This window comes from Adiantum capillus-veneris, chromosome 6 (genome assembly GCF_014529385.1).
Source record: "Adiantum capillus-veneris isolate H3 chromosome 6, ASM1452938v2, whole genome shotgun sequence".
NCBI lineage: Eukaryota > Viridiplantae > Streptophyta > Polypodiopsida > Polypodiales > Pteridaceae > Adiantum > Adiantum capillus-veneris.
The window spans coordinates 173,573,715-173,600,893 of NC_140936.1; the positions used below are offsets into that span (position 1 = coordinate 173,573,715).

The 27,179-nt window shown below is 41.1% G+C and overlaps 2 protein-coding genes and 2 pseudogenes across 2 annotated transcripts; 1 reads left to right on the forward strand and 3 right to left on the reverse strand.

Annotated features, from left to right (window-relative positions):
- Positions 1-920: 920 nt before the first annotated feature.
- Positions 921-2,680, reverse strand: LOC147456740 (uncharacterized; annotated as a pseudogene).
- A 1,113-nt stretch (positions 2,681-3,793) lies between these two features.
- On the reverse strand, positions 3,794-4,297 carry LOC147456741 (uncharacterized). The gene has a single exon (XM_086515539.1). The coding sequence runs from the start codon at positions 4,295-4,297 to the stop codon at positions 3,794-3,796; it is 504 nt and encodes a 167-aa protein (XP_086371665.1).
- Positions 4,298-5,646: 1,349 nt separating this feature from the next.
- On the reverse strand, positions 5,647-6,220 carry LOC147456742 (uncharacterized; annotated as a pseudogene).
- A 20,331-nt stretch (positions 6,221-26,551) lies between these two features.
- On the forward strand, positions 26,552-26,880 carry LOC147456743 (uncharacterized). Its single transcript, XM_086515541.1, has one exon. It carries the CDS (start codon positions 26,620-26,622, stop codon positions 26,875-26,877), a length of 258 nt encoding a protein of 85 aa, XP_086371667.1. The 5' UTR covers positions 26,552-26,619; the 3' UTR covers positions 26,878-26,880.
- The last annotated feature ends 299 nt before the right edge of the window (positions 26,881-27,179 follow it).

Below are 27,179 nucleotides of genomic sequence, written 5' to 3' on the forward strand. Positions count from 1 at the left end.
TAACATTTGTGCATGCTGTGCATATCAATGAAAAGAAAGTTTTGCTTTATAAAATATTACCCTATTTTGTTATGTGTTGCTCACTTTCATGTTTAAATACTCACAATTTAAATGTGTAGCACCATAGCAGCAAACAAAAATTAAATATTTAAACTAAGTTAGCATGTTTTTCAGATACTCCATTTGTTTATGCTACAATAAGCGTGGTATGAAAGTTAAATTCAGCCCCAAGACATAGAGATGTTGGAACGGTAACATGCCTCTCAAGACAAAGATTAGAAGGCAATCACTGGTTACTATGTCAGAGGCGGACCGTTCACAAGTGCAAGGCTTTAACCGCCAATGTGCATCACAACCCTAGCGTAAAGAGGGGCTCAGGAGAGCGGGCATCATTGCAGACAGCTGCCTTCCATCAGGATGCGTTCGCACGGACAATTGGTAAAGAAACATTCCTAAAAAACAAAAACCACAGGAAAACAACCATGTCCTTACAAGCCTCTCTCTCTCTCTCTCAGATCACACACACACACACCACACACACAAACAGCACACACAGAGAATAAGTTTTATCAAGAATATAAATGCAGGATAAAGAAATAAAAATATACAAGGTTAAGCATTATCAAGAAATAAATGTAGTATCAACAAATCCAAAAATACAAATACTCTATCAAGTACTATCAGGCAATAAATGCACACATCCAAACAACAAACGCATAACACACGTACAACAAATAGAGAGGGATATATATTCAACCTGTTAAACATGTCACATGTGCCCAATCACCAAGTGCACACCTCTTGCTCCGACCCATACCAAACATAAGTCTCTTCCTTCAACATTTTCTCCCTCAACTGCCACCGCTGCTTATAGTCTTCATCCTTCAAGTCGAACACACAATCACCAAGAAAGAGTCTCATCAAGCCATCGAACAACCTGCGTACCCCTTCAACTTGCCCATTACCATATTAACCTGGGCAAAGAAACCATTGGGAGCTCAAGTAGTAGGTGCCAACGAGCATAGGGCCATCCGCATAACTTGCCTGTCGATCGTCACGATAATTCTTCCTGTAAAAATTCAGTGCCCTTCTTGAATTTCACCTGTAGTTCTTCAACATCCGGTCTCTTCATGCCTGTGATTTCCCTGGTGCCTTTTAAACTCAGCCATAGAATTCATATCAATCCTCCCATCTCTAATCTGCACATACCCTTCTGGAACAAGAATCCCATACGACCACGTGGACGAGGTCATAACCAAGACATACATAAATCTACCATGCCCCTTGACAAGTTAACCATAGCATGCTTAACTGCATAAAAACCAACTTGAAATCGAGCATTCCATTTATGTTTGTCTTCGAGAAACATGCGTTCCAACACACATACAACTCTGTCTGGATTGAAGATGATATTAGACTTGGAGGCAGCCTTCTCCGCGGTCTGTGCCACATCAGCATCCTCTTGCAAGTCACCCAACAACTCAGCAGCTTCCTCTGGAAAGAGAGACAGTCCCTGATTATCACCATCAGACCGACTGGTCCCAAATGGTTCCTGTACATCCTCCGTGTCTGGATTAATGTAGCATCCTAAATTCTCCTCATCGTCGACCTTCCTTTTCTTGCTCCCTACCATCAGTTCCTCATAAGACCACTTCCGCTTCAACCCAGCACAGCGTTGATTGTGAATTTCCACGTCCTTCCTGGAGGGTTTTGTGAACTTCCACACACCATCCAAAAATGCAAAATGCACAGGAAATGCTTGCCGCTCAGTTTCTGCCTTGCAATATGCATGTTCTGCTTCCAGGAATTTATTAAACCATCTCCACCTAGCCTGAGCTATTTCCTTTTCATCCAGAACATTCCCCTCGAACTTGTCTTGAACGGGAAAGTGGCATCCCACAAGAACATCAACAATCTCCACTAACGCCATAAGACCACTTCCGCTTCAACCAAGCACAGCGTTGTTGTGGAATTTCCCACAGTCCATCCTGGAGGTTTTGTGAACTTCCACACACACCATCCAAAAATGCAAAATGCACAGGAAATGCTTGCCGCTCAGTTTCTGCCTTGCAATATGCATGTTTTCTGCTTCCTGGAATTATTAAACCATCTCCACCTAGCCTGAGCTGTTTCCTTTTCATCCAGAACATTCCCCTCGAACTTGTCTTGAACGGGAAAGTGGCATCCCACAAGAACATCAACAATCTCCACTACGGGAAGTTGGCAGCAAACAAATCTTTGTGGAAGAAATTGGAGCAATCTTTGCTGGATCTGTGACTCTCCACTTCTTCCTCTTGATGCTTGCAGAGGCAGAAGTTAAATGACTACGAAGCGAAGATACAGAACCGTGTTCCTTCTCTGCATTCGGTTCCTTCTTTGGATCCACTCCTGGAATCTCCTCCTCTCCTTCCTTTGGGACATCCGCTTTGTCAGACTTTTTCTTCAGACGCAACACTCGATCTTGAAGATCCCGCACATTCCTAGACTTTGGCAGACCAGATCTTGTGAGTAAATCTTGAACTGCAAGCCAGAAGCATCAAATAAGCAGCCAGGAAAACACATCCAGTGAGGAAAAAGCAGTAGGAAAATACGTACGCTGCTTTTTTTTCAGACGTTGCATGCCCTCCTCCATGAGATTTCCCAAATCAGGCTTCATTCGATAAGGAAAGCACGTCGCCATGCTAACTGCGCTCGATCGCGCTACACAGAACGAGGAGAGAGGATGTTAGGGTTTGATGCCTTTTGTGATGTAGGGTTAGGCTACACTCACTCACTGTGGGCGTAGAACATGGGACAACCCATCATCATCATCATGAACCACCAAAATTTGCTCGGCCTCAAATTTTTATTCTTGCCCCCGACCATGAAATTATAAGAAGCACATGCAAATTAGTCGCAACTTGCTATGGGAAAACTCGGCTATAATGAAGCCTAGCATGAAGGGAAGTAGCAAATAGAAAGAATCAGTATAGAAAATAAGTAGTTGTTGATAGGGCAAAGGTACCACTAAAGATAGATTAATACGCATGTAGTTGTTGGCATTATGTGAGAACGATCTACATTGTAATGCAATATCACCTCAACCGGTTCATCTACGTGCGTAGCACCCTTGCAAGATTTTTCCAATGCTTGTACAACGCCCACATGTCACACTTCTAAGGATAAATACAAATAGTTTATGGTAGTTGTCCAGCATCATGCGCCATGATGTGCAAAAATATATCCACCCACAGACCCTCGGATCAACGTTTTCTCAAATATAAATCCACCGCACATGTAGGCAAAACCAACCTTAACCCATGTGTGTACACATCTTTAGATATTGTTTTAGCGAGAAATAACCAATTCATGTGCACATGGAATGGAAGTACACAAATCATTTCGTCACTATGGGTGTAGAAAATGGGGCAACAACCCATCATCATCATCATAAACTGCCCAAATTTTCTCGGCCTCAAATATTTCTTCTTGCCCCCGACCATGAAGTTCTCAAAAGTTGTTGCTTCCTGCGCATGTAAATTAGTAGCAGTTTGCTATGGGAAAACTCAGCCACCATAATGAAGACTAGCACTACTAAGGGAAGTAGCAAATATATAAGATTAGAACAACAAATAAGTACTTGATAGGGCAATTACATATCTTTGTATACATATGTGAGTTTTTTCATATATAGATACTTGAAGACTCTTGGTTTGTCATGCTTCTTTCCTTGATGGGAAAATAGCATTTGGAATTGGCCTCCTTGTTTATCTTCATACAAGCATTGAATGCTTGAAGCGTTGGTTTGGAAGCTTCATTTAATCATGTATTCTGAAAGAGGCTCCATGCGACTATCAGGCATTATAGTTCTTCCATTGTGTGAGGCTTCCTGATGAATGTTTGAGCCTTCCAATGTTGGCATTCGTTGAACTTGACCAGCTCCTGACTTAAGAGAGCTTGTTGTTTCAGCCTTCGTACCCTCCCCTGGATACCTTGTACATCTTGTGTGGTCACCTTGCTTGATGGTTTGTGGTAGCATCTTGGGATCAAAGCCAGGTGGGTGGCTAAGAGTAGGCTTTAATGCTTGTGGCCCATTGAGGCCGACTATCTCGCTTGGATATGGCATTTTCTTTGGTGTATTCGCCCTAGGAGTTCTTGAAATAAATAAAGCTTGATAGTTACTAGGATTCATACGAGATACGAATGGAAACCAACCCTTTGCCTCTTCTTCTGATAGATCTGGTGGGGGAATGGGCCTGTAGAAATTCTTAGTTTGATCTTGATAAAAGATTTTCTTGCTTTCTGGGTCCTCATACATCCTTAAGAGTGGGGTTCCACTATTATAGTATATGGAGGATTTGATGAAACTTTTCAAATGTAATCCCCATGGCAGTTCTAAAAAATTTAATGTTGCTTTCGATGTTTGGTGATCGAAATACAGCATTTGTATCTAATAGAATAGGCATGTATGTTGAATTGGATTCCCCAGAACTCAACATTATGTGTTGTTGACTTTGGACACTGGATTCTCTTGAACCTGAGATTACTTAGATAGTACGAACTAGTACTATACTACAATCTTGAAAACCATTTTGTTTTCATTGTGGTCCCTTTTCAAGCTCTCATCATCCGATGCTCTACTTATCCACCTATGAATCCTTGAGTTGAGACCCATGAAGGAACCTCAGATTCGTCTCCTGTTGAGATGGCCTCTATTCCTTCTATTGGTGTCCTTGCCACATCTCGATAGGAGTGATCAATCGGGTTAATGCAAGTGATGGCCTTTGGTTGCCGTGGGTAGATGTAGTTGGATCCCCAATCCTGAATCATTTTTAGTTGCCGCATGAACGGACGTCCAAGAATGATGTCATAATTTGGGTTCTTCCCAAAATCTACTACTGCAAATGTATGCTCGTACTCCACTCCACATGAGGTGAGAATGACTTTCTCTAGGAGTCCAATAGGTTTCCCAATGTATCCATCAGCCAACTATAACTTTATGTATGTTTGCTTTAAAGCTGGTCTTTCCCCGAGTTTCCCACATCTTTTTTGTGGCAATTGCAACTCCTACTCCACAATCTAGGATAGATAAATTGCTATGCCCTGGGTATTCTACTGGTAGGGTGGTGTTTCCATCATTTCCCTCATAATATTCTCCTTCTTTGTTTAGTGGTACTAGCTCAATCGATTGCTTTTGCCCTTCCCTAGCCGACTGTTGTTTTTCATTCTATCTCTTTTTGCTTCTAGCTCTTCTGTCCCTTCCTTCCTTCCAACTATTTTTGTGGCTCCTATTGCTCTTACTAAGGACATTGCCTTGTTCTCCTGTATGGTGCTCCTTGGCGTTGGCCTGAGCACTAGTTATTCCTGAATAGACACAACTTGTTCTGTTTTTGATGCTCCTAATGGCATGTGAAGTGTTGGTGAATGAATTGGTTTGTTGGCCCTCTATTGGTCGAATGACCACTCGTGGCATGCATTTTCCCTAACCAATATCATTTTGGATTCACCCGAACTTGCTCTAGTCGTTTTTTTATGACAAGACCTATCACCTAGTTGTAGTTTTGATTGCGACAAACTAATAGTTTCTTTTGAAGTGCTTGCCTCCCCTCCTCGGTTAAAAGACCTTCCAGGTGTTTGAAGTCTCCCCCGCCTCGGTTAAAAGACCTTCTAGTGTTTGAAGTCAGATAGAGATCCCACTCTTGGCCAAAGGTATCCTTGAGGATTATGGATTTGTGAAAGCTCTCACTCCTATTGAAGAAGACGTAAAGCACCTTTTCATCAGTCAGGCCGTGCTTCAATGGGTTCTTTCTGTGATAGAAGAACTCACTCCCTGAGTCATTCCTCTTGTATAAGGCTCTATTTCATCATCTATGAGGACTCTTTTTGTTACTACCAAATTAATCATCTTGAGGTTTGGTTGGACTGACCTGGATGGTACTTCGTCTACATAGTGCACTTCCCTCGATACTATCCGGCCCAACACATCTACTGCATCAGGGTTATCTGCGAATAGATATGACACTCCCGTCTCTACCCATGTATCGATCTCCCTGGTAGTTCACCCATAGTGCTAGATCAAAATGAGAGTGGCAATCCTCGATCTTGACCACGTAGTGATTCGTACAATCTTGCAGATCTTAGCACCATACATGTTTTCTCGTGAAAATGTGATCTTGACATTATAGTCCAATTTGAAGCTATGGGATCTTGAAAGGTTAGATGCTGTGGTGGCCATGCCCATGCTTGGCGGGCTTCGTAAGCAACACTCTCTTGGTGGTGGTCATGCCTATTTTGGATTGTTTCCTATTTTGGGCAGTTTCCTATTTTGGGTTGTTTAGAGGCCATTTTGGTCAATTTTTCTGGGAGATTGCAAGACTAGCAGTAGTAAATGCACCTGTATGTGTATGACAAGGAATTGCGATTCCTTATTTGACTAGATTCACAAGATTGCTGATAACTTGAGCTCCGGAAGGAATTTTGATGATTCGTAAAGATCGTTAAAATCCTGGGACCATACTCTACAAGGCTAGCACAAAAAGTTTATAGCAGTATGAAGGATGGTAAGGAATCGCGATTCCTTACCTGACACACAATGATATGTTTTGGTTTTTCAGATATGTTAAGCACATTCAGTAGAGCTCAAAAAGTATGTTGCCCACCAAAAGTGGATTCTGAAAGCATATCAGAACATGCAATCTGTGCTATTTCAGAGACAGGATGATAGAATGATGACCACATGAGTTTCAAATGTCACATTATATGAACTAACAACACCAGTGTGCTCAGTAAACATAGGACAACCCATCCATGATAGAATATCTGACACACAGTGACATGTTTTGAAAAGCTAGGTGTATTAGACACATACAACAGAGTACAATGGGTATGTTTTCATCAAAACTTGGAATTTGTAAACTCCTAGAATAGTCAATATGTGTTATTTTAGCTGCTGAGATGCTAAAATGATGACCACTTACCACAATTTAAAACTCCAAAAATTATGAACCAATTTGGTCAGTATGCTCCTTAGACATAGCCCAGCACAGTCATGCAGAAAAGTATGGTAGTATGTAGAATGGTAAGAGATCGCGATCTCTTACCTGACACACAGTGACACTGTTTGATTTGCCAGTGTTGTTATACACATGTAGTAGAGTCTCCTAAGTGTATTTTCATCCAAAGGTGGGGTTTGTGAGCATGTCAAATCATGTGTTTATGGCTGTTTTAGCTGTTTAGGTGCTAAACTGATGATCATGCCCAATTTATGAGTTTCTTTTCAGATCTAACATGACCAGTATGCTTAATAGTCCTAACCCAACACAGCCATGCAAAAAAATGTAGTAGTATGATGACTGGTAAGAAATCGCGATTTCTTATCTGGGGCCAAATTTCAAATTTTTCAAATATGTTCCAACTGCAGCTTTTTCATGCAAAAAGATGATGTTCTATCATATCATAATCATTCTGAACAATTTTTAGCTCAATGAAACAAGCCTATTGCCATACTTGGAATGCTTTTCTGTTTAATGGTCAAGCTCCCCTTTTTTTATGGTTTTTGACCCTTTTCGCGGATCGGTGAGACCTACCCTACCTACTCCTAATGCGAAAAATAATGTAAAATAAACGAAAGGACTAAACGACAAAATAACTTAAAGAAAAACGATGCAAAATGAATGCTACAAAGAGCTCATGAAGGTCTAAATCCTAATGCCAAATGAAAAGGCATAGCATGTCCCACACATTATCCTTACCTAATCTAAGAGGTCCTTGAGAGTCCCACCCTCTGGCTACCTCGAGAGCCTTAAAGTCCCACTCCAACCTCTCACCTATACTCTAATGTGAAAGTGAAAGTATTGTAATCGAAATTAGAGGAACCTTTGACAGTGATAAAAGCAAGAAAGACCCGCTAATCTAGGTACTCATACCTCAGCAGCTGTGCCAATGTTAGCGGCACACGGCGACTGGACGTCAAAGCATAGCATTTTCGGACACTAACATATTATCAATGCCTGGGGAAGTGACCCAATTAGTGCATGGAGGCTACGTAGGCTTGTCAGACGCTACGGGATCTATCAACAACACAATGAAAGCAACACATAACCAATCGAATAAGGAATCAAGCTAATACAAACAACAAAACTCTCTTTCCTACGTGCATACACAAGACTTTTCAATGAGCAAACATCATTCATATTTATATAACATAGAGGAACATGATCAAGCACTCAAATCTCAGATTTTGAGATGGTAAAAAATCGCGATCTCTTAGCTACCAGGGCAGAAAATCAGTGTTTTTGGGCTTGCAAACACACTAGTTACGTAAGTAGATGCTTCCTACATACTTTTGCATGCAAAAGGAGTGTAATTAAGGCCCCAAATCACTCTAATTAGCTTACTAATGAGCGGATATAAAGAGAGCATTAATCATCACTATAAATTGAACATTAGACAGTAGAAAAGCAATTGATAATCACTTACACTTTATTAGAGACACAATATGAAGCAATGTTGATGCATAAATAGCTCCAATGAATCCTTCACAAATGGCTATGAGAGCTCTCACAAACGTGCAGCTCTCTTTCTTCACTTACAAAAGGTTATCTTTTAAAAAGAGGTTTTTGACTTAAATACCTAGGTTATGAGGTTGTGGGTTCAATCCTTCTACAAATTGGAAGCCCATGGCCCCATTTAAGTCATAAAAATGAGGAAAGTTACATTTGTATTATGCGAGTAAGCCTTTAGCTTGGACAAATAGTTCCCGCAGCAATGTGGGTTCCCGTATCCATTCCCATAACCGCTCCCGTAACCTCTCTCTTTATCTTTGTCGTTTCATTCTGCATGCGTTGTTGTAGCCGTAGCCCCGAAACACTGCGTCTGCTCCCATTTACTCTTCCTTCTTCCATTTAAATGCTTTGCGGTCCTATTGCACTCTCATAACATTCCATCTTTAGCCTGTTGTTCTCCAAATACTCTATATTTGCTTTATCATATTTCTCAAAACATGGTTGTAGGACATTAATTAAAATGACCGCCTTTTTTGCTTTAGCTTTGTGTTGACTTCTTGCAATAGCTTCTATGTCGTTGACTTTCTGAAATAGTGTACTATGCAATGTTAGTCAACCACTCATACACATGAGAGTTCATGGTGTGCTAGATGTGCTTAAGATAGCACTACCTAACAATATAAGGGCATGCGAATTGGGCCTAGTTCTATACCTCCCAATATTTAGTCTTTTTTAAGAATTGTAAGCTCCATGTTTTATTCACTTGCAAATTTTAAAAGCTAACCCCTTGGTGGTAGAATAGTCCTTAAATAAATGAACAAGATCTTCTGAAGCTACTTTGCACCCTAAGCAAACATCATTGCCAATTCCCCAAATCTTGATTTGGTAGTGCTTAAGATAGCACTAGAGTCGGGCCTAGTTCTATACCTCCCAATATTTAGTCTTTTTTAAGAATTGTAAGGGCCATGTTTTATTCACTTGCAAATTTTTAAAGCTAACCCCTTGGTGGTAGAATAGTCCTTAAATAAATGAACAAGATCTTCTGAAGCTACTTTGCACCCTAAGCAAAATATCATTGCCAATTCCCCTAATCTTGATTTTGTTGTCCCCATAATATCTTCCATGAGAGGACTTTTGTATAGTAATATAGAGGCTTGTGTCGCACCTAGTCACGTGAACATCCCATTTTGGGATTGTCTAGTGCACTTGGTGTTACACAAGGTCCATATGAAAGCAACAAAATAAGTTGCCACAACCCACCAAAAATTATCATAGGCCAAGTTTTAAGGCTTCTAGCTTGATGCTTGACTAAGGGCAGGGCCCAAGTTTCAATCCAACTATGCACTCTTGCATCACTTTTTGAATGCGTGTCCAGGTGAGAGCGTGGCACATTTTTCATTAATATAAGTTAAAAGCGCTTAAAATTGGGTATTCAATAAAATCAAATTTTGTCAAACATTATACATTTTTCATTAGGCATATGTTTAAAAGTGATAACAGATGTTAACATTGCCGGATATAATGTGTACCTATCCCGGTACGCCGGAGAAGGCTCAGTTTTGTTGGCACTGCCTTTAGGCAGTACGTTGGTATGGTTTGGAGAGGAAAAAAAAGTTGTAGTTACGTGGTTGTTAACTTCAGTGTAACGCTTGTTATTTACTTGTTGCATTGGAAGTGTTATTTAGTTGTTGCATTGGAAGTTGCATGCATCGCATGATCTCACCTTTCAAGGAAAGCCAATATTCAGCTTGTTCAGGCTCTATGTTCAAGGAATAGGTTTGACAGAGCATCTACGCGATCGCCTGAAGGTACCTCTCCAGGCTCTTCCTCTCTCTGTGCATCCTCTTCTAAGGTACCTATCCCTCTCTTTGTCCATTCTCTATATGTGCATCCTCTTCTAAGGTTTCTGTTTGTCTTTTAGCAAGTGGGTTACTACACAGACGTGGTGGAGATCTCATGGCTAGCTGGAAAGGCTTTCTCCCTCGCCATCAGACCCCTCCTCTCATCTTTGCCTCCCTGCCCACCTCCTGTTATTCCCCCATTTAGAGACAAAGAGCACAGATAGATAGATAGATAGAGAGAGAGAGAGAGAGAGTGAGATTTTTTGTACACACACACACAGGGAGAGAGGGAGGGAGGGAGGGAGAGCTCTCTGAGGGAAGGCGAGGTTGCGACTACACACAAGCATGCACAACCCTTCCCTTCCCCTCTCTTTGGTCAAGTTTAGCACGCACACCCTTCCCCCCTCAAGCTCTGTCTCGCCAGCACCAACTCTCTCTCTTGCATGATCGTTTACATTCTTCATACGTGCGCGAGAAACAACAGAAAGCAATCAAGATGACCCCATTGTCTGTGCTCTTGGTCTCTTGGGTATGGGGGGGGGGGGGGGGGGGGGGGGGGAGGGGGGGGGGGGGGGGGGGGAGGGAGAGAGAGAGAGAGAGAGAGAGAGAGAGAGAGGAGAACACGTGTTGTTTATATTATTCTCTATTGATTGATGTCTTTAGTGCATGCTTTAGTTGTGAGATTAGAGTGTGATTAGTATGCGATTAGTGGGCGACAATAGATTTCTTGTATCTAGAGCTAGGATTATCCGTTTTGAGCACGGGTTAGTGCGTTAGGATCCTCTCTTGATACCCTACATGACCATACAAATCCACGTCCAGATCTGTGACCTGTAGGTACCAATATGCCCTTTGGCCAAGTGGTCATATCAGGTGGGTCAGCTCTGATTTCAGATCCAGACACATATTTGTGATCCTTACGCATAGGGGAACACATCCATATGCTCATATGTGCTAGATGTTGATATGACCCAATACGCTCTTTGGCCATCCTAATACGTTTTATGGCCATATCACCTTTGGACATATCTAGCCTAGATTTAGCTTTTATATCACATTCTTGTTCATTCCTTGTAGTATTTGATGCATTTGGAGTAGTAGTAGAGTGGCTAGACTAGTCATTTTGGCTAGATTAGCTTACTCGAGAGTAGATAGCGTGTAGATAGAGTGTAGATAGCATGTGTTGAGATCATTTGTACTCTTAGATACGTGGCGTTGTGGCTTGAAACCCACTAGGGCCTCCGACCACCCACCCTTTGGGTCACGCTCCCTCGGTATTTACATATCATTTATTGATGGTCTTACTGACATCCACGATACTACATGTGTGACATTGATGCATGCTTCATAGTACGGTTTTCTTGGCATCGTGTAGATCATTGTTGGAGTTCCATTCTGAGCTCTTGGACTTCTTGCCTCATTTTACTAGATATTTCTCTTATGTGGCTAATCTAGTGTTGAGTGATGACTTGGAGTTATGTCTTGTGTGGCGGGTGAGAACATCTTTTAGTGTTGACGGGTGTAGGTCACAGGTGACAACATAAGCCTTAGAGAAGTCTCTTCTGATTCAGTATTATTTTTACAGTCTCATGTTCTTTCGGTGGTCTCTCCCATTATTTCTTCTCAGGAAGCACTTCTGTTGGAAATATTGTTTTCTCCTTAGGAATTTTTTCAACCTTTAAAATGTATGGGGAAGGATAAATCTCCTAGATGGGATGGTCTTACTGTGCGCTTCTTTTTATATTTTTGGGAGTTTTTGGCTACTCTAGTATGTGATATTTTTAATAGAGTTTTTAATAGGGAAATAGTAGACCCATGGATTTTTCAAGGCCTGATTATATTGATTTGCTAAGCAAGTTTCTTGCTCCTTGCCTAAGCATTGGAGGCCTATCACCATGTTATATGTGCTTTATAAGATTGTTTCTAAGGCTTTGGCCATGAGACTTATGCCATGTTTGCAAAGAGGGATCCCTCCTCATCAGCATGGGTTTATTAAGGGGAGATCTATATATAACAACATTTTGTCTACTCTGATTGGGATTGTTCTTGCTCGTTTCTCTGATCAAAAGTGTATCCTTTTCCAGCTTGATATGGACAAAGCTTATGATAGAGTCTCCTGGTCCTTTATTGATACTGCTATGAGAAAATTGGAGTTTCTTCCTAAAGTGGCTGATTCTATGCTTGCCCTCACCGCTAATGCTTATTCTGAGATTTTGTGTAACGGGGTATTCCCTTAGCAAGGACAGTCAAACAGGCCCCCTTATCATTTGTTGCGGTTACTCATATTTTAAACCTAGAAGTTGCTACTGAAAAAGGTAATATTTCTGGTTTGTTGCTTCGTGATGGAAAACAATTGTTAACCAAGATGTTTGCTGATGATTCATTGCTATTTCTCAAAGCTAAAATTTTTGTGTTGAGAAATGCTCTTCAAATTGTTTAGTACTTTTCCACCACTTGTGGATCCATGTGTGTAATATTGAAAAGTCTAGGTTGCTTTCTATTGCAGAAGACAATGCTTTTGACCCCCCTTGTTAGACATCTGGGGACTCCTATTGGGTTGATATTTTTGCTAAGCAAAGGTTTGATTGGGTTATGGCCAAGATAGATTCCAAAATGCAAAAATGGACTTTATCAAGAATGTGCTCTTATCTTATGTTTTGTTTTATATTCCTTTTTTGAGCTTTAACATGGCTAGATGGAATGTCTTTTTGAAGCATATAAGTTTTTCCTTTGTAAGAAGTCTTTGTCTTTAAACATGACTGTCTTTTTGAAGCCTAATAAATTTTTCCTTTGGAGGAAGTCTTTTCTTAAACATAAAGCTATTCATTGGATTTCTTGGGACTATATATGTAAGCCTAAGTAGTTTGCTAGATTGGGGATTTTGAATATGCATTTTCAAGCAATAGCTGTGTGTGCTAAATTTGTGGTGTATTTTCATAATCCTGTATAATCTTGGACCCTTATGTTGATTCACATGTTGGGTCTTGCTAAATTTCATACTATTGGTGGGTTTTGGAAAAACCACTCTTGGAAGCAAAAGCTACTTTTAATGCCCCTCTGCTATTGAAAAAGGCACATTTCTTAGTTGATATTTTGTACAAGATTTAGTAGGCTACTATGAAATTATCCTAGAAATGTTCCCACAGATACACTTGTAAATGCTTTATTGTAAGGCTTTGTCTCATGGTCTTATTTGTGGGATGACTCTATCGTTGGTATCAAGACTATTGCTCAACTGAAAGTTATGTTTGGACTACATGATAAGGCTTTGACTTTACTGTCTAAGGCTCTTGAAGCTTTATCTAAATGGTTGATCTCACATTGGATTAATGAGGGGTGCTTGTTTTTCTGATTGGGTGTGGCTTCCTCCGTTGATTCATCCTCACACCCATTTAGTCAACTTTTTTATACTGCTATTGGATGCTTGGCCGAGCAAGCTTAGTAGGTTATGGAAAAAAAAATGGTGTGCTACTTGGTGGTAGAAACTATGCTTTGACTTGTGGAATTTTTATACTGCGCATGTTACTTTTAAGAATTTTCTATGGAAGGTATTGCTTGAAGCTTTGCCTTATGCTCTTAAACTCTCTATTATGGGAAAGCAATTTGGTCTATGTCCCCTTTGTAAGATTCATGTTGAATCATTACCTCCTCTCTTGGGGATTGTTGATAATTGGGACAAATTTGGAAAAAGATAGTGGCTTTGGTTAATAAAAATTATCTCTTACTGGGCATACTTCCACAACAAGATTAGGGAGTGGGTTTTTTTTTCTTGTTATTCAGGTTCCATCTTTTGCAATCTATTTGGAAGTTCATATATTAGACTGTTTTTTACCACTCTATGCCTTCATTCTCCTTTGACAGAGTGCTACACTGTTTTGTTCTAGATTGGGGTTTCTATGCTTCTATGCATGATGGGGTGGGTGATCAATGGTCTCATATGGTTTGTCAAGTAAGTCTGGTTTGTTGCATTTTTTCAAGTTGTTGTGGAGGATGCTTTGTAGATAAGCATGTTGTGTGCAAAGCTTGAGGAAATGTAGGTACTCTTGTGTACATTTGTCAGAGTGCTACACTATTTTGTTCTAGATTGGGGTTTACATGCTTCTGGTTTGTTGCATTTTTTCAAATTGTTGTGGAGGATTCTTTGTAGATGATCATGTTGTGTGCAAAGCTTGAGGAAATGCAAGTACTCTTGTGTACATGTGTCATTAACTGCTTGAAGCTATATGTTACATGTATTTATGTATTGCTGTTGATCCTCCAGGTGAATTCTGTATTCAACAAGGTCTTTTGGATGAAAGGGATTTGTAGTGTGGGGAATGGTTGCATTTGACCCCATTGGTGTACGGTAACATGTTGGGTAGAATCTACTTTGCGCCTGAAGGCTTTCCCAATTCCTCACAGGTTTTTCAAGAATGCTGGCCCCTTATATCTACTGAAGGTCAAGAGTTTACACTAGATGAGAAGGGTGTCTTCAAGTTTCCTAGGAACCCCAAAATGCTCTCTCTCTCTCTCTCTCTCTCTCTCTCTCTCTCTCTCTCTCTCTCTCTCTCTCTCTCTCTCTCTCTCTCTCTCTCTCTCTCTCTCTCTCTCTCTCTCTGTTGCAAGGTTTCCAAACCTTGTACCATGCGTGGCAGCTATGTGCACGTTTTCCCAAAGATAAATTCACCGTACGTGTAGGTGAAACCAGCCTTACTTAACCCATGTGTATACATCTTTAGAGATTGTTTTAGCCAATTCATGTGCACATGGAATGGACGTAAATAGATCACTTCGTCACTCACTGTGGGCGTAGAACATGGGACAACCCATCATCATCATCATAAACCACCCAAATTTGCTCGGCCTCAAATATTTATTCCTGCCCCCGACCATGAAATTATAAGAAGCTGATGCTTGCACATGAAAATTAGTCGCAACTTGCTATGGGAAAACTCCGCAGATGCAGGGAAAACTCGGCTATAATGAAGCCTAGCATGAAGGGAAGTAGCAAATAGAAAGAATCAGTATAGAAAATAAGTAGTTGTTGATAGGGCAAAGGTAACACTCAAGATAGATGCATGCGCATGTAGTTGTTGGCATTATGTGAGAACGATCTACATTGTAATGCAATATCACCTCAACCGGCTCATCTACGTGCGTAGCACCCTTGCAAGGTTTTCCCAAAGCTTGTACAACGCCCACATGTCACACTTCTAAGGATAAATACGAATAGTTTGTGGTAGTTTTCCAACATCACGCGCCATGATGTGCAAAAATATATCCACCCACAGACCTTCGGATCAATGTTTTCCCAAATATAAATCCACCGCACATGTAGGCAAAACCAACCTTAACCCATGTGTGTACACATCTTTAGATATGTTTTAGCGAGAAATAACCAATTCATGAGCACATGGAATGGAAGTACACAAATCATTTCGTCACTATGGGTGTAGAAAATGGGGCAACAACCCATAATCATCATCATAAACTGCCCAAATTTTCTCGGCCTCAAATATTTCTTCTTGCCCCCGACCATGAAGTTCTCAAAAGCTGCTACTGCCTGCGCATGTAAATTAGTAGTAGTTTGCTATGGGAAAACTCAGCCACCACCATAATGAAGACTAGCACTATTAAGGGAAGTAGCAAATAGATAAGATTAGTACAACAAATAAGTACTTGATAAGGCAATTACATATCTTTGTATACATATGTGAGTTTTTGGCCTGCCCCAAAGGGGGGAGGCCTTAGTGATGGTTTCCCTTTTTGCTAATGAAAAAGGGGGATTATTTTTAAAAAATCATAATTTTTGGCCTGCCCAAAAGGCTAAGGCCATAGTGATGTGTTCCCTTTTTCCTAATTAAAAAGCAGAGGTTTTAAAAAAATATACATTTTTTTTATTGGTTAGTTGCCAGAGTAAACACTCATTATAAAGATTTTTGAAGATAGAGCTTTGCACACACTCATTACAAGGATTTTTGGCTTGCTCCAAAGGGGTGAGGCCCTAGGATAGGAAATCAGGAATCCCAAGAAAAAAAGATTTCCTGTCGTGCATGAATCAGAAGATTCAGACGCCCAAAGCACCGTCGTCGTCGACCTTCCTCTGCCTACTGGAGCCTAAACCTCCGTCGAAGGTTTAGGCTTGTCGCCCTTTGCTGCAAAGCTCCCACTGCCTGCGGCTTGTCAGCACGTGAGAGAGAGAACCAGAGCTCGTGACGATCCCTTGGAGCCTTCTGACCTGCAAAGCCGTCAAAGAGGTGCGTCTGGGCAGCATGCATCGCTTGCGGCACAGCAATGCAGCATCCCATTGTCTACGCTAATACATGCGAGAGGGTGGGGGGCCACTCACATCTGACGACACTCACGTACCTCGGGTCGCTTGTGTGGAGCAACCCAACGACCTGGCAAAGAATTAAGGGATAGAGAGGATGGTGACCTGAGGAGGGACGATGGTGGGCTAAGCAAAGGGTCCCGCCTTGAAGTTCAAAAAGCTTGTCTCAATCTACTCCTTTTGTCCTAAGAAGGAGGGATTGGTTGTATGAAGAACAGATGCGGGAACTGAACAATTGCTCTATATCTCTTTGTCATACCAACAACCGTTATTTCTGTATGGCTCCCTCAAGAACAAGGCATATAAGCTCGGAGCTTGTTGTCGATAGTTGTGGCTTGGGTTGATTTGCACCATCTCTCTCTCTCTCTCATCACACACACACACACACACACACACACACACACACACACACAACCGATAATGATGGATAGAGAAAGAGGTGCATTTGCTGATATTCAAGTTGGAAGGGGTGCTTAAAAGTAATCGATTTTTGCACCCAATAGAATATTTATCTCATCTAAGATGGGCCTTTGACACAGGACGAGTACCTTGCAGCTATTGCTAGAGCAAGCTCACTATGTGCTACTACTCTGCACATTCAAAGAGTAGCTTCAATAGCATGTGCAGGTTAATGCACAGAGATGGAGGCAAACATCAGCTACTCTGACAGTCTTAGTAGAGTTTATCATCGACATCGTCCTGAAGAGCGAGAAGAAGGCGACGGTCATCGAAACCCTCAAAGAAAATGATGTTGAGCTACTTGAGTACCTTGAGAGAGAGAGAGAGAGAGAGAGAGAGAGAGAGAGAGAGAGAGAGAGAGAGAGAGAGAGAGAGAGAGAGAGAGAGAGAGAGAGAGAGAGAGAGAGGCTCGATGACTTGGAGAGCACTTAGGTCTTTGTGGCGCGACATGAACAGCCTCGTCTTGAACGTCATTGTGTGCAGCTGTGAGAACGAGAACCTCTTCTTGCCTCACATCAGACGGTTCATCCGTCTCTTCTCAATTTGCACAAAATATTTTTATGGGAAACTCATCCAGGACCCTTGCAAAAACCCCACTGTCTGTGCTCTTTGTCTCTGGGTATGATGGCGGGGGGGGGGGGGGGGGGGGGGGGAGAGAGAGAGAGAGAGAGAGAGAGAGAGAGAGAGAGAGAGAGACACGTGTTGTTAATATTATTCTCTACTGATTGATGTCTTTAGTGCATGCTTTAGTTGTGAGATTAGAGTGTGATTAGTATGCGATTAGTGGGCGACTGTAGATTTCTTGTATCTAGAGCTAGGATTATCCGTTTTGAGCACGAGTTAGTGCGTTAGGATCCTCTCTTGACACCCTACAGGACCATACAAATCCATGTCCACATCTGTGACCTATAGGTACCAATACTCCCTTTGGCCAAGTGGTCATATTGGGTGGGTTAGAGCTTTGATTTCAGATCCAGACACATATTTGTGATCCTTAGCCATAGGGGAACACATCCATATGCTCATATGTGCTAGACGTTGACTTGACTCAATACGCCCTTTGGCCATCCTAATACGTTTAATGGCCATATCACCTTTGGACAGATCTAGCCTAGATTTACCTTCTATATCACATTGTTGTTCATTCCTTGTAGTATTCGATGCATTTGGAGTAGTAGTAGAGTGGCTAGACTAGTCATTTTGGCTAGGTTAGCTTACTCAAGAGTAAATAGCGTGTAGATAGAGTGTAGATAGCATGTGTTGAGATCATTTGTACTCTTAGATACATGGCGTTGTGGCTTGACAACCCACTAGGGCCTCCAACCACCCACCCTTTGGGTCATGCTCCCTCGATATTGACATATCATTTATTGATGGTCTTACTGACATCCACGATACTACATGTGTGACATTGATGCCTACTTCATAGTACGGTTGTCTTGGCGTCGTGTAGATCATTGTTGGAGTTCCATTCTGAGCTCTTGGACTTCTTGCCTCATTTTACCAGATATTTCGCTTATGTGGCTTATCTAGTGTTGAGTGATGACTTGGATTTATGTCTTGTGTGGCGGGTGAGAACATCTTTAGTCTTGACGGGTGTAGGTCACAGGCGACAGCATAAGCTTAGAGAAGTCTCTTCTGAGTCAGTATTATTTTTACAGTCTCAAGTTCTTTCGGTGGTCTCTACCATTATTTCTTCTCAGGAAGCACTTGTGTTGGAAATATTGTTTTCTTCTTAGGAATGTTTTCAAGCTTTAAAATGTATGGGGAAGGATAAATCTCCTAGATGGGATGGTCTTATTGTGCGCTTCTTTTTATATTTTTGGGAGTTGCTACTCTAGTATGTGATATTTTTAATAGAGTTTTTAATAGGGAAATAGTAGACCCATGGATTTTTCAAGGCTTGATTATATTGATTTGCTAAGCAAGTTGCTTGCTCCTTGCCATGAGACTTATGCCATGTTTGCAAAGAGGGATCCCTCCTCATCAGCATGGGTTTATTAAGGGGAGATCTATATATGACAACATTTTGTCTACTCTGATTGGGATTGTTCTTGCTCGTTTCTCTGATCAAAAGTGTATCCTTTTCCAGCTTGATATGGACAAAGCTTATGATAGAGTCTCCTGGTCCTTTATTGATACTGCTATGAGAAAATTGGAGTTTCTTCCTAAAGTGGCTGATTCTATGCTTGCCCTCACCGCTAATGCTTATTCTGAGATTTTGTGTAACGGGGTATTCCCTTAGCAAGGACAGTCAAACACGCCCCCTTATCATTTGTTGCGGTTACTCATATTTTAAACCTAGAAGTTCTACTGAAAAAGGTAATATTTCTGGTTTGTTGCTTTGTGATGGAAAACAATTGTTAACCAAGATGTTTGCTGATGATTCATTGCTATTTCTCAAAGCTGAAATTTTTGTGTTGAGAAATGCTCTTCAAATTGTTTAGGACTTTTCCACCACTTGTGGATCCATGTGTGTAATATTGAAAAGTCTAGGTTGCTTTCTATTGCAGAAGACAATGCTTTTGATCCCCCTTGTTAGACATCTGGGGACTCCTATTGGGTTGATATTTTTGCTAAGCAAAGGTTTGATTGGGTTATGGCCAAGATAGATTCTAAAATGCAAAAATGGACTTTATCAAGAATGTGCTCTTATCTTATGTTTTGTTTTATATTCCTTTTTTGAGCTTTAACATGGCTAGATGGAATGTCTTTTTGAAGCATATTAAGTTTTTCCTTTGTAAGAAGTCTTTGTCTTTAAACTTGAAACATGACTTGAAACCTCGAACATGACTTGAAACCTGAAACATGACTGTCTTTTTGAAGCCTAATAAATTTTTCCTTTGGAGGAAGTCTTTTCTTAAACATTAAAACTTTGAATATAGAATAGAAAAAGGTTCATTTATAAATAAATTTAGAGAACAAATTATAAAAGATATAAGCTTATAGCAATTCTCATCTAGTTTTTATTCTTGCTATATCACATATAATATGAGCCACAATGATAGAAACAAATCAAAACTTTGAATATCATAAAATTTTAAAAATATAGAATTAAAAAAATTGCATTTATAAATAAACTAAGAGCACAAATCACAAAAGATACCTCAACAAGAAATGATAGTTGTGCATTTTAGTTTTCATGTACACAGATACACCAAAATATATATTCTTTTTAGATTAGATCTAGTGTAATCTAGGCCACAAGAAGAAGTTTATCAATAGGATTGAGGTTCCAAGAAGAGATTCCAATGTTAGGTAAGACATATTCTCACCTAGAATTTGCTCAATGGGTTTGAGCCTTCTAGATCCGATCTAGTCCACTATAAGTTATATTAGATCAAGTTTGATTTAGGCCACTAGAAGAATCGTATTTGAGATTCCAAGAAGAGATCCCAACCTTAGATGCTATCTAATCAATGGGTTTGACCCTCCTATATCATTCCTATTCCAATATTAGTTAGATTAGACCAAGTCTGATCTAGGGTACAATAATATGTACATATAAGGGCGACAATTTACTAGATTAGGCCTCGAATGATCAAATAATTAATTTCTAGGTAGTGATTCACATTTGCTTTCTATGTTTAATATATATGATATAATCTAGGCCGTGTCCACAAACAAACCAAAAGATATGTTCTCTTGATAGATATCACCTAGCCTAATCTAGGCCACAAGAAGAAGAAGATATGCTCTCTTGATAGATCTCACATAGCCTAATCTAGGCCACAAGAAGAATATGTGTTCTCTTGATAGATCTCACATAGCCTAATATAAGCCACAAGAAGAAGTGTATCAATAGGATTGAGATTCCAAGAAGAAATCCTAATGTTAATTGATAATTAGTCTCATTCATAATTTGATCAATGGTTTGAGCCTTGTAGATCAGACCTAATCCAATGTAAGCTATATTGAACCAAGTATGATCTAGGCTAAACTGGTATATAGATACATGGTTGACCTTCCTAGATTAGACCTAGTCCAATGCAAGTTAGATTGACATGGATGTGCAATTGGACTAGATTAGACCTAGTCCAATGTAAGTTAGATTAGACCTAGTCCAATGTAAGTTAGATTGGACCAAGTATGGTCTAGGCTACAATGATATATAGATATATGGGAGAGAATGTGAGATTTTACTAGATTAGAACTAGTTTGATTAAATACTTGCTTTCTAGGGAGAAATTCCCACTCTTTCCATGCTTACTATATTTGACATAATCAAGCCCACATGCAAAAACACATCAATGTTCTTGATAGATTGGACCTAGTTTGATCTTGATATATAAAGAAGGCAATAGGATTGAGCTACCTAGGAAAGATTCCAATGCTAGATCAACAATGTTATATCAAACTTAGTATGATCTATGCAAAAGCATGATTTAATGTATGTTTTTGATCATGCTAGATCATACAAAGTTTGATCTAGTCTCCAATGAGAGGTAGACATATAGGAGAGACCTTACTACTTTGATAAAAATTAATAAGATTAAATCCCCATCAGCTTATTATCTAAGCAATTTTTACTTTATAGATTGGATCCCCATCTGCTTTTTGTGCTTCCTAGATCAAGTCCTAAATTCCTAGATTAGACCTAGTCTGATCTAGGCAAAGATAGAATTCAGTGAATGGGTTTGAGCTTGCTAAATTGGAACTAGTATAGTGTAAGTGAGATTGGACTAAGTCTAATCTAGGCTATAATAAGATGTACATATGTGGGTTTTTGAATGGGATTGCCTTAGCATACTCGTTAGTCTTATAGAGTCAATTTTTCATTTTGCTTGTTGTCACGAACAAAAACTACCTCCCATATCTATGGCAAAGTGTGTATTTAACTCTTAGATTAAGCCATTGAGTGTTTCTTTGTCCTACTTGGAGAACCCCCATGCTTAATAGCCTTTCACTTAAGCTACATCATCAATGATTAGATCATTGGTTATATTAGCATCTCTTTGAGTAGTGTGTGTTTTGCTTACTAGATTGCTAAAATCCTCCATCTCTTGTGTTTGTACGTGTATACTGTGGATTTGGCAAACCCCCATAGCCTCCATGCACTAGTCAAGTTGATTCCCTAGCATTGATTTTGTGTTAGTGCTAGTAAGCTAATAGAGATGTGAACAAACCTCTAGGCCTTATGTGAGAATAACTTGTAAAGAACATAAGTTTATGTGTGAACCAATCCTTGTACCAAGGTAAAAACCTTCTTGTGATGATGTAAGCAAAGAATCTCTGCCTTTGTGTGTGAATCTCATGGGAGTCACTTGGAGAAAACAAGGTATATCACGTGCAAACATGAGATCATTTTAAAACCGCTATGTAAGTTTATTCAACATTTCAAAGAAAACCTTCTATAAATTTTAGACACAATTAAAAAACCCCTTCTTCTCAACTAGCTTTTGTTATTATCAACATTACTTTGATGTTTCATTTTAAGATGTTTTATTTTAAGAGGAATCTCAAATCTCGAGCGAGATTTTCCGAGAAATCCCTAAAACAAGCAAGATTGGCCAAGGCATACTATACAAAATAAAAACCAAACAGGATATTTAAGGTGGCTTCAAGCACAAAAAATAACTATAACAAGATTACAACTAGTTTTAACGATAAAACAACCATAAATTTTTGACAAAAAAACCCCTTGAACAAGGGTTTGGTAGAATGTTTCCTTTGATGGGCTAGAACAATTGGAACCAAGTACTCTAGAGAAAATGGTGGAAACTTGAAAACAATTCTATTCTTGCAATGAGTCTATTCTTTTGACAAAATCCACATCATGATATATATTACAATACGGATCACACCATCATAGGTAGCCTTCTATCGGGGGGGGGGGAGTGGGAGTTAGTGGTGCTGCCAAAGGTGGTGGCAACAAACGTGTCAAGGGAGGTGGTAATGGTGAGGGATTATAAAGAGTGCTTTGACGAAAGAGCACGCAAGGTTGATAAAGCTATGAACAATTTTCTTATGACAACTTTGTCCACATGCTAGTTCTCTTTCACCTACCCAGGTAGAAACCTAGGTTTAGTGTAGTTCCACCTACAAATTTTGATATTTATCTTCAAAGCTCAAAGTAGAAGGTGAATAAACCTACAAACTTTAGAGAAATTTAGTGTAAAAACCTTCTCTTAGATTTTCCATGTTTATATGAGCACAGCTCAAAGTTCCTAGACTGCTTGGGGTTCCTAGTTTGCTCAATTGTCCGTCATGCCTTGACCTAGATTACTCACCCAACGTGTGATGCCGTATGCTGAATACACTTCTTAGAGCCATGGTGTATGATTTTCATTGTAGTCCTTTGAAATGCTTTTCCTAATGTGGCTTAGCCCTCCATTTTTGTTTGTACTTTATCAATTGTGTGGGAGTTGTACATCCATCAATGCCTCATAGCAATTCAAATGGATGGTAGTCTAGAATTGCATCTGTCCTCTTGCAGAATGATGTGGCCCATGACTCGGTACTTAGCACCCCATAAGGTAACCCCCTCCAAGGGGGTAACTGGGAGGTTGGTTGTGCTACAACAAACAGCATTGTGCCACATTGAGACAACTCTGTTGGCTAGGAAAGGTAAATCTCAGGGTCCCTAATCATTGACAAATTTGATTTTGAAGGAGTTGGGCAAGGAAAATCACAATAGATGATGCAAGGAGGTCCTCAAGTTCAACCGTCGTCATTTTCAACAACCTTATAGTATAAACAAAACCCTTCAAAAATTCTCTTTCCCTGAAAACTTGGCAAAGCTACCTACCATGAGAATTTTAGTGGTAAACTGACTAAATTTGAAGGTTTTTACACCAAACGACGCTAAATTTCTATAAATTTTGTAGGTTCAATCTCACTTTCAAATTTAAAATTTAGAGGTAAATCTCAAAATTTGTAGGTGGGATTACACTAAGCCTAGGGTTTTTTTTTCAACCCCTCGCCCTCTCTTTCTCTCTCCTCGCTCTCTCTCAATCTCTTTATAAAGAAAAGTATCTGAAAGAGCCCACGCCAGTGTGGATTTCTTTTCAGAGAGATTGAGAGCGATGGAGGAGAGAGAGAGAGAGAGAGAGAGAGAGAGAGAGAGAGAGGAAGGGATAATATATGGGCGAGGGAAGCTTGGGGTTGAGGAGGCAGAGATCGTGCATGATGTAGGATCAACATATCTATGCTTATGTGCGTCACAAGACCTTGTACTCTGTCACAAGTAGAGCTTCTGCATTTTGATGCAGCCCGACCTAATCTCTTGTCGCACCATCATTTTTGGTGTTGCGGCTTGAGTAGGTTTTTTCCCAACCCAATTAAGCATCAAGTATGAAGAATCGTGGTGGTTGTTGGACTAAGCAAGGCAGAGGAGGGAGAGCACGCGCTCCTGCGCGGCAAGAGTTCAAAACTTCTCGTGGAGACGGGTAGAGGCAACAAAAGGAGACCGGAAAGACGCAGCTGCTGCATCGCCCTTCTCTCTCTCTCTCCCTCTCTCTCTCTCTCTCAATACATATTGGCTCACATTTAAATAAAGTGTATTATTAGTTGGCAAGATTCCCTTCCTCCCCAACACCCTTTCACTTTTTTGATATGCACCTCTTTTGGACCCCCCCTCACGGCCCCTCACCTCTCTCAATAGCCCTCGACTACATCAATCATCCTATGAGCGAACACAACGCCAAGAATCTCCGACTAACAACCTCACATGGCAGTACTTCTTGTGCAAGTCCATATGCCCTCGACAATGTTAACACCCATGAGAACAGCGCCGGCCCTGCCCTCCCTCTCTTCAAACCAACAATCTCGATATGAATTATCTCGCAGCGTTACAACACGAAGCTGCAAAGTTGCATTGCAACACACTAAAAATATGTGCATAAACTCTCTTCAGAGCAACTGACGACTAGAAATCTTTGCATGAATTCTCTAGTCAGCACAAAGATCCACATGTGCACCGACGTGGCTAGCTGCATGAAGAGAGAGAGAGAGAGAGAGAGAGAGAGAGAGAAAGAGCAGTTCTCCGTAGTCTATCGCATGTGCAATGCTACGAATCTTGGGTAATACCACAAGAAAAATGATTTTTTAATATCCTTGATACACTCTCGCTTAGTCAAAAGAGTACATACTAAGGGGGCCCTCTGGCTCATCTAAATAAAGTACACTATTTCCTAAATTCCTTGCTAGTGGGCATTTGCGTTCTCAAGAGATGCTTCTTCTACCAAATGCTGAAAGTACCCTTTTGCTTTCAACTACAAAACTTGACCTTTGGGCTTAGAATTCTGAATGTCATCAATCAAACATTCCCTATCGTTTTGCAATAACCACTCGGCCAAGACATCGCGAGGACCTTCAGTGCGGTCCTAATTAAAAAAAAAGGGGAAAACGTCACGATGACACACAAATAGCACTCGTTGGCGCCGTGTTTAGCTGCTGCCAGCCGACATGCGTCCCCTCAATCAGCTATGCACAAGTGACAGGCAGACCTGCACTCAATAGCTGCTGCCACCTGCCTAGGCTTCTTCTCCTCGCTTCCTCGATCACCCCCTAGCTGATAGACTCGCCGCCATGCGCCCCCTCTCCGCTTACTTTTTGCCTTGAAGTGTAAATCCTTCCATTTCCTACTTCGAAATAACGTCACGATTTCTTGCCTCCTACTAGCTCCCCACTGATTCGCGCCAGCTCCCCACCCTGCGCGTCTCCCTCAACAGCCCTCTCCTGCGTCAGCTCCACACCCTAAAGCTCCCTGATGATCCAAATATCCCTTGTCTATATATCGCCAACAGCAATATTGATCAGTGTGTCAAGGCTCATCCTCTCCCTCTCTTACTGGAGTGAGGACCTCCCTTCCCTCTCTTTCTACATGGGCTGCAGCTCTCGACCTCTCCTTTCTCTCTTGCTACGTGAGCAGTGTAGCTCTTAGTAGGATGCATCCTGCTCCCTTTTAAAGATACACTGTTCCATATACTGCCACGATATGATCTCCATGCACGACAACTTCTAAAGCTAGGTGCACTTTGCTGCCATACGCAACGCTTTTTTAAAATTTTCCCAGCTGGTGCCCTTCACTCTATCTTATTAAAAAAGAAACTCTCTGAAAGAGCGCACGCCGGCGCGCGCTCTTTCATAGAGTTTCTTTTTGACTAAGAGCCCCATCCCGCTGAGCGCCTGGAGGGACTCAAGGCGCTGCAACCACTTGCTAACGCGGTCTCGCCTATTAGCTACAGCGCAAGTTGGGGCTTGTAGAATGCCCTATAGATGCTGCAAGAAAGTGCTTCTGGACAGATTTTTACAGCGCAAGAAGGCTCTCACCAGCTACAGCAAGTGCAACGCACCTTTGGCCATGAAATAAGATGACTGCTTGCAATGCGCACACCTCCTGCTGGTTGGGTTTGCCACGCAACCAGTCAACCAATGATGCTTCCGTCAAGGCGCTTGAGAGTATCGGTGCCGCATGACCTCGTGGGCAGTATTTCGGGTGCAGTATGCAGGCCTTCTTCATGCGCTGGAAGCACTAGGTGGGACGAGGCTCAGAGAGAGAGAGAGAGAGAGAGAGACTACAGGGATGGCTTCTGGCAAGCGCATGGTCGAAGTGTTTCTAGTGCTGATGGTGGCGATGGTCGGACTGAGTGGTGTCGTAGCGCAGCCACCTCCTCCAGCACTAGCTACAATGCACACCCTTGCTGAATCTGGTGCTGGCTTGCCATGCTCTGACTCTCTATGTGCGAAGCTTACCTTGCCCAACCTCTCGCTCACCACCTGCCCTGGCCTCAGCATCAACATCGCCCACAACATCTTTGGCAACAACGAAAGCTACGTATGATCACCATCGCCTGCATCGATGTGCCTCATCATGCACTTCTCTTCATTTATGGTCATTTGTAGTTAGATTCATGCATGCTAAAATCAAGTTCTCCATCATGCTAGCTCGCTCATGTACTACTTTTTTTGGCAAATTTGCATTGATTCTTCCTTCTTCTTTGAGAGAGAGAGAGAGAGAGAGAGAGAGAGAGAGAGAAGTGAGGGTTTTCCTGTGTGTTGTTAAAGCCATCCCATCTCGTCAGCACTTTCCTCTTTCGTTCGCAATCTGTGTAAAGTTGCCTCGCCATCGCCTCTACCTCTCTC

Excerpts from the sequence above, each read along its gene's own strand:
- LOC147456741 (XM_086515539.1), bottom strand. The coding sequence starts at position 4,297 with ATGTATGAGGACCCAGAAAGCAAGAAAATCTTTTATCAAGATCAAACT.
- LOC147456743 (XM_086515541.1), top strand. The coding sequence starts at position 26,620 with ATGGCTTCTGGCAAGCGCATGGTCGAAGTGTTTCTAGTGCTGATGGTG.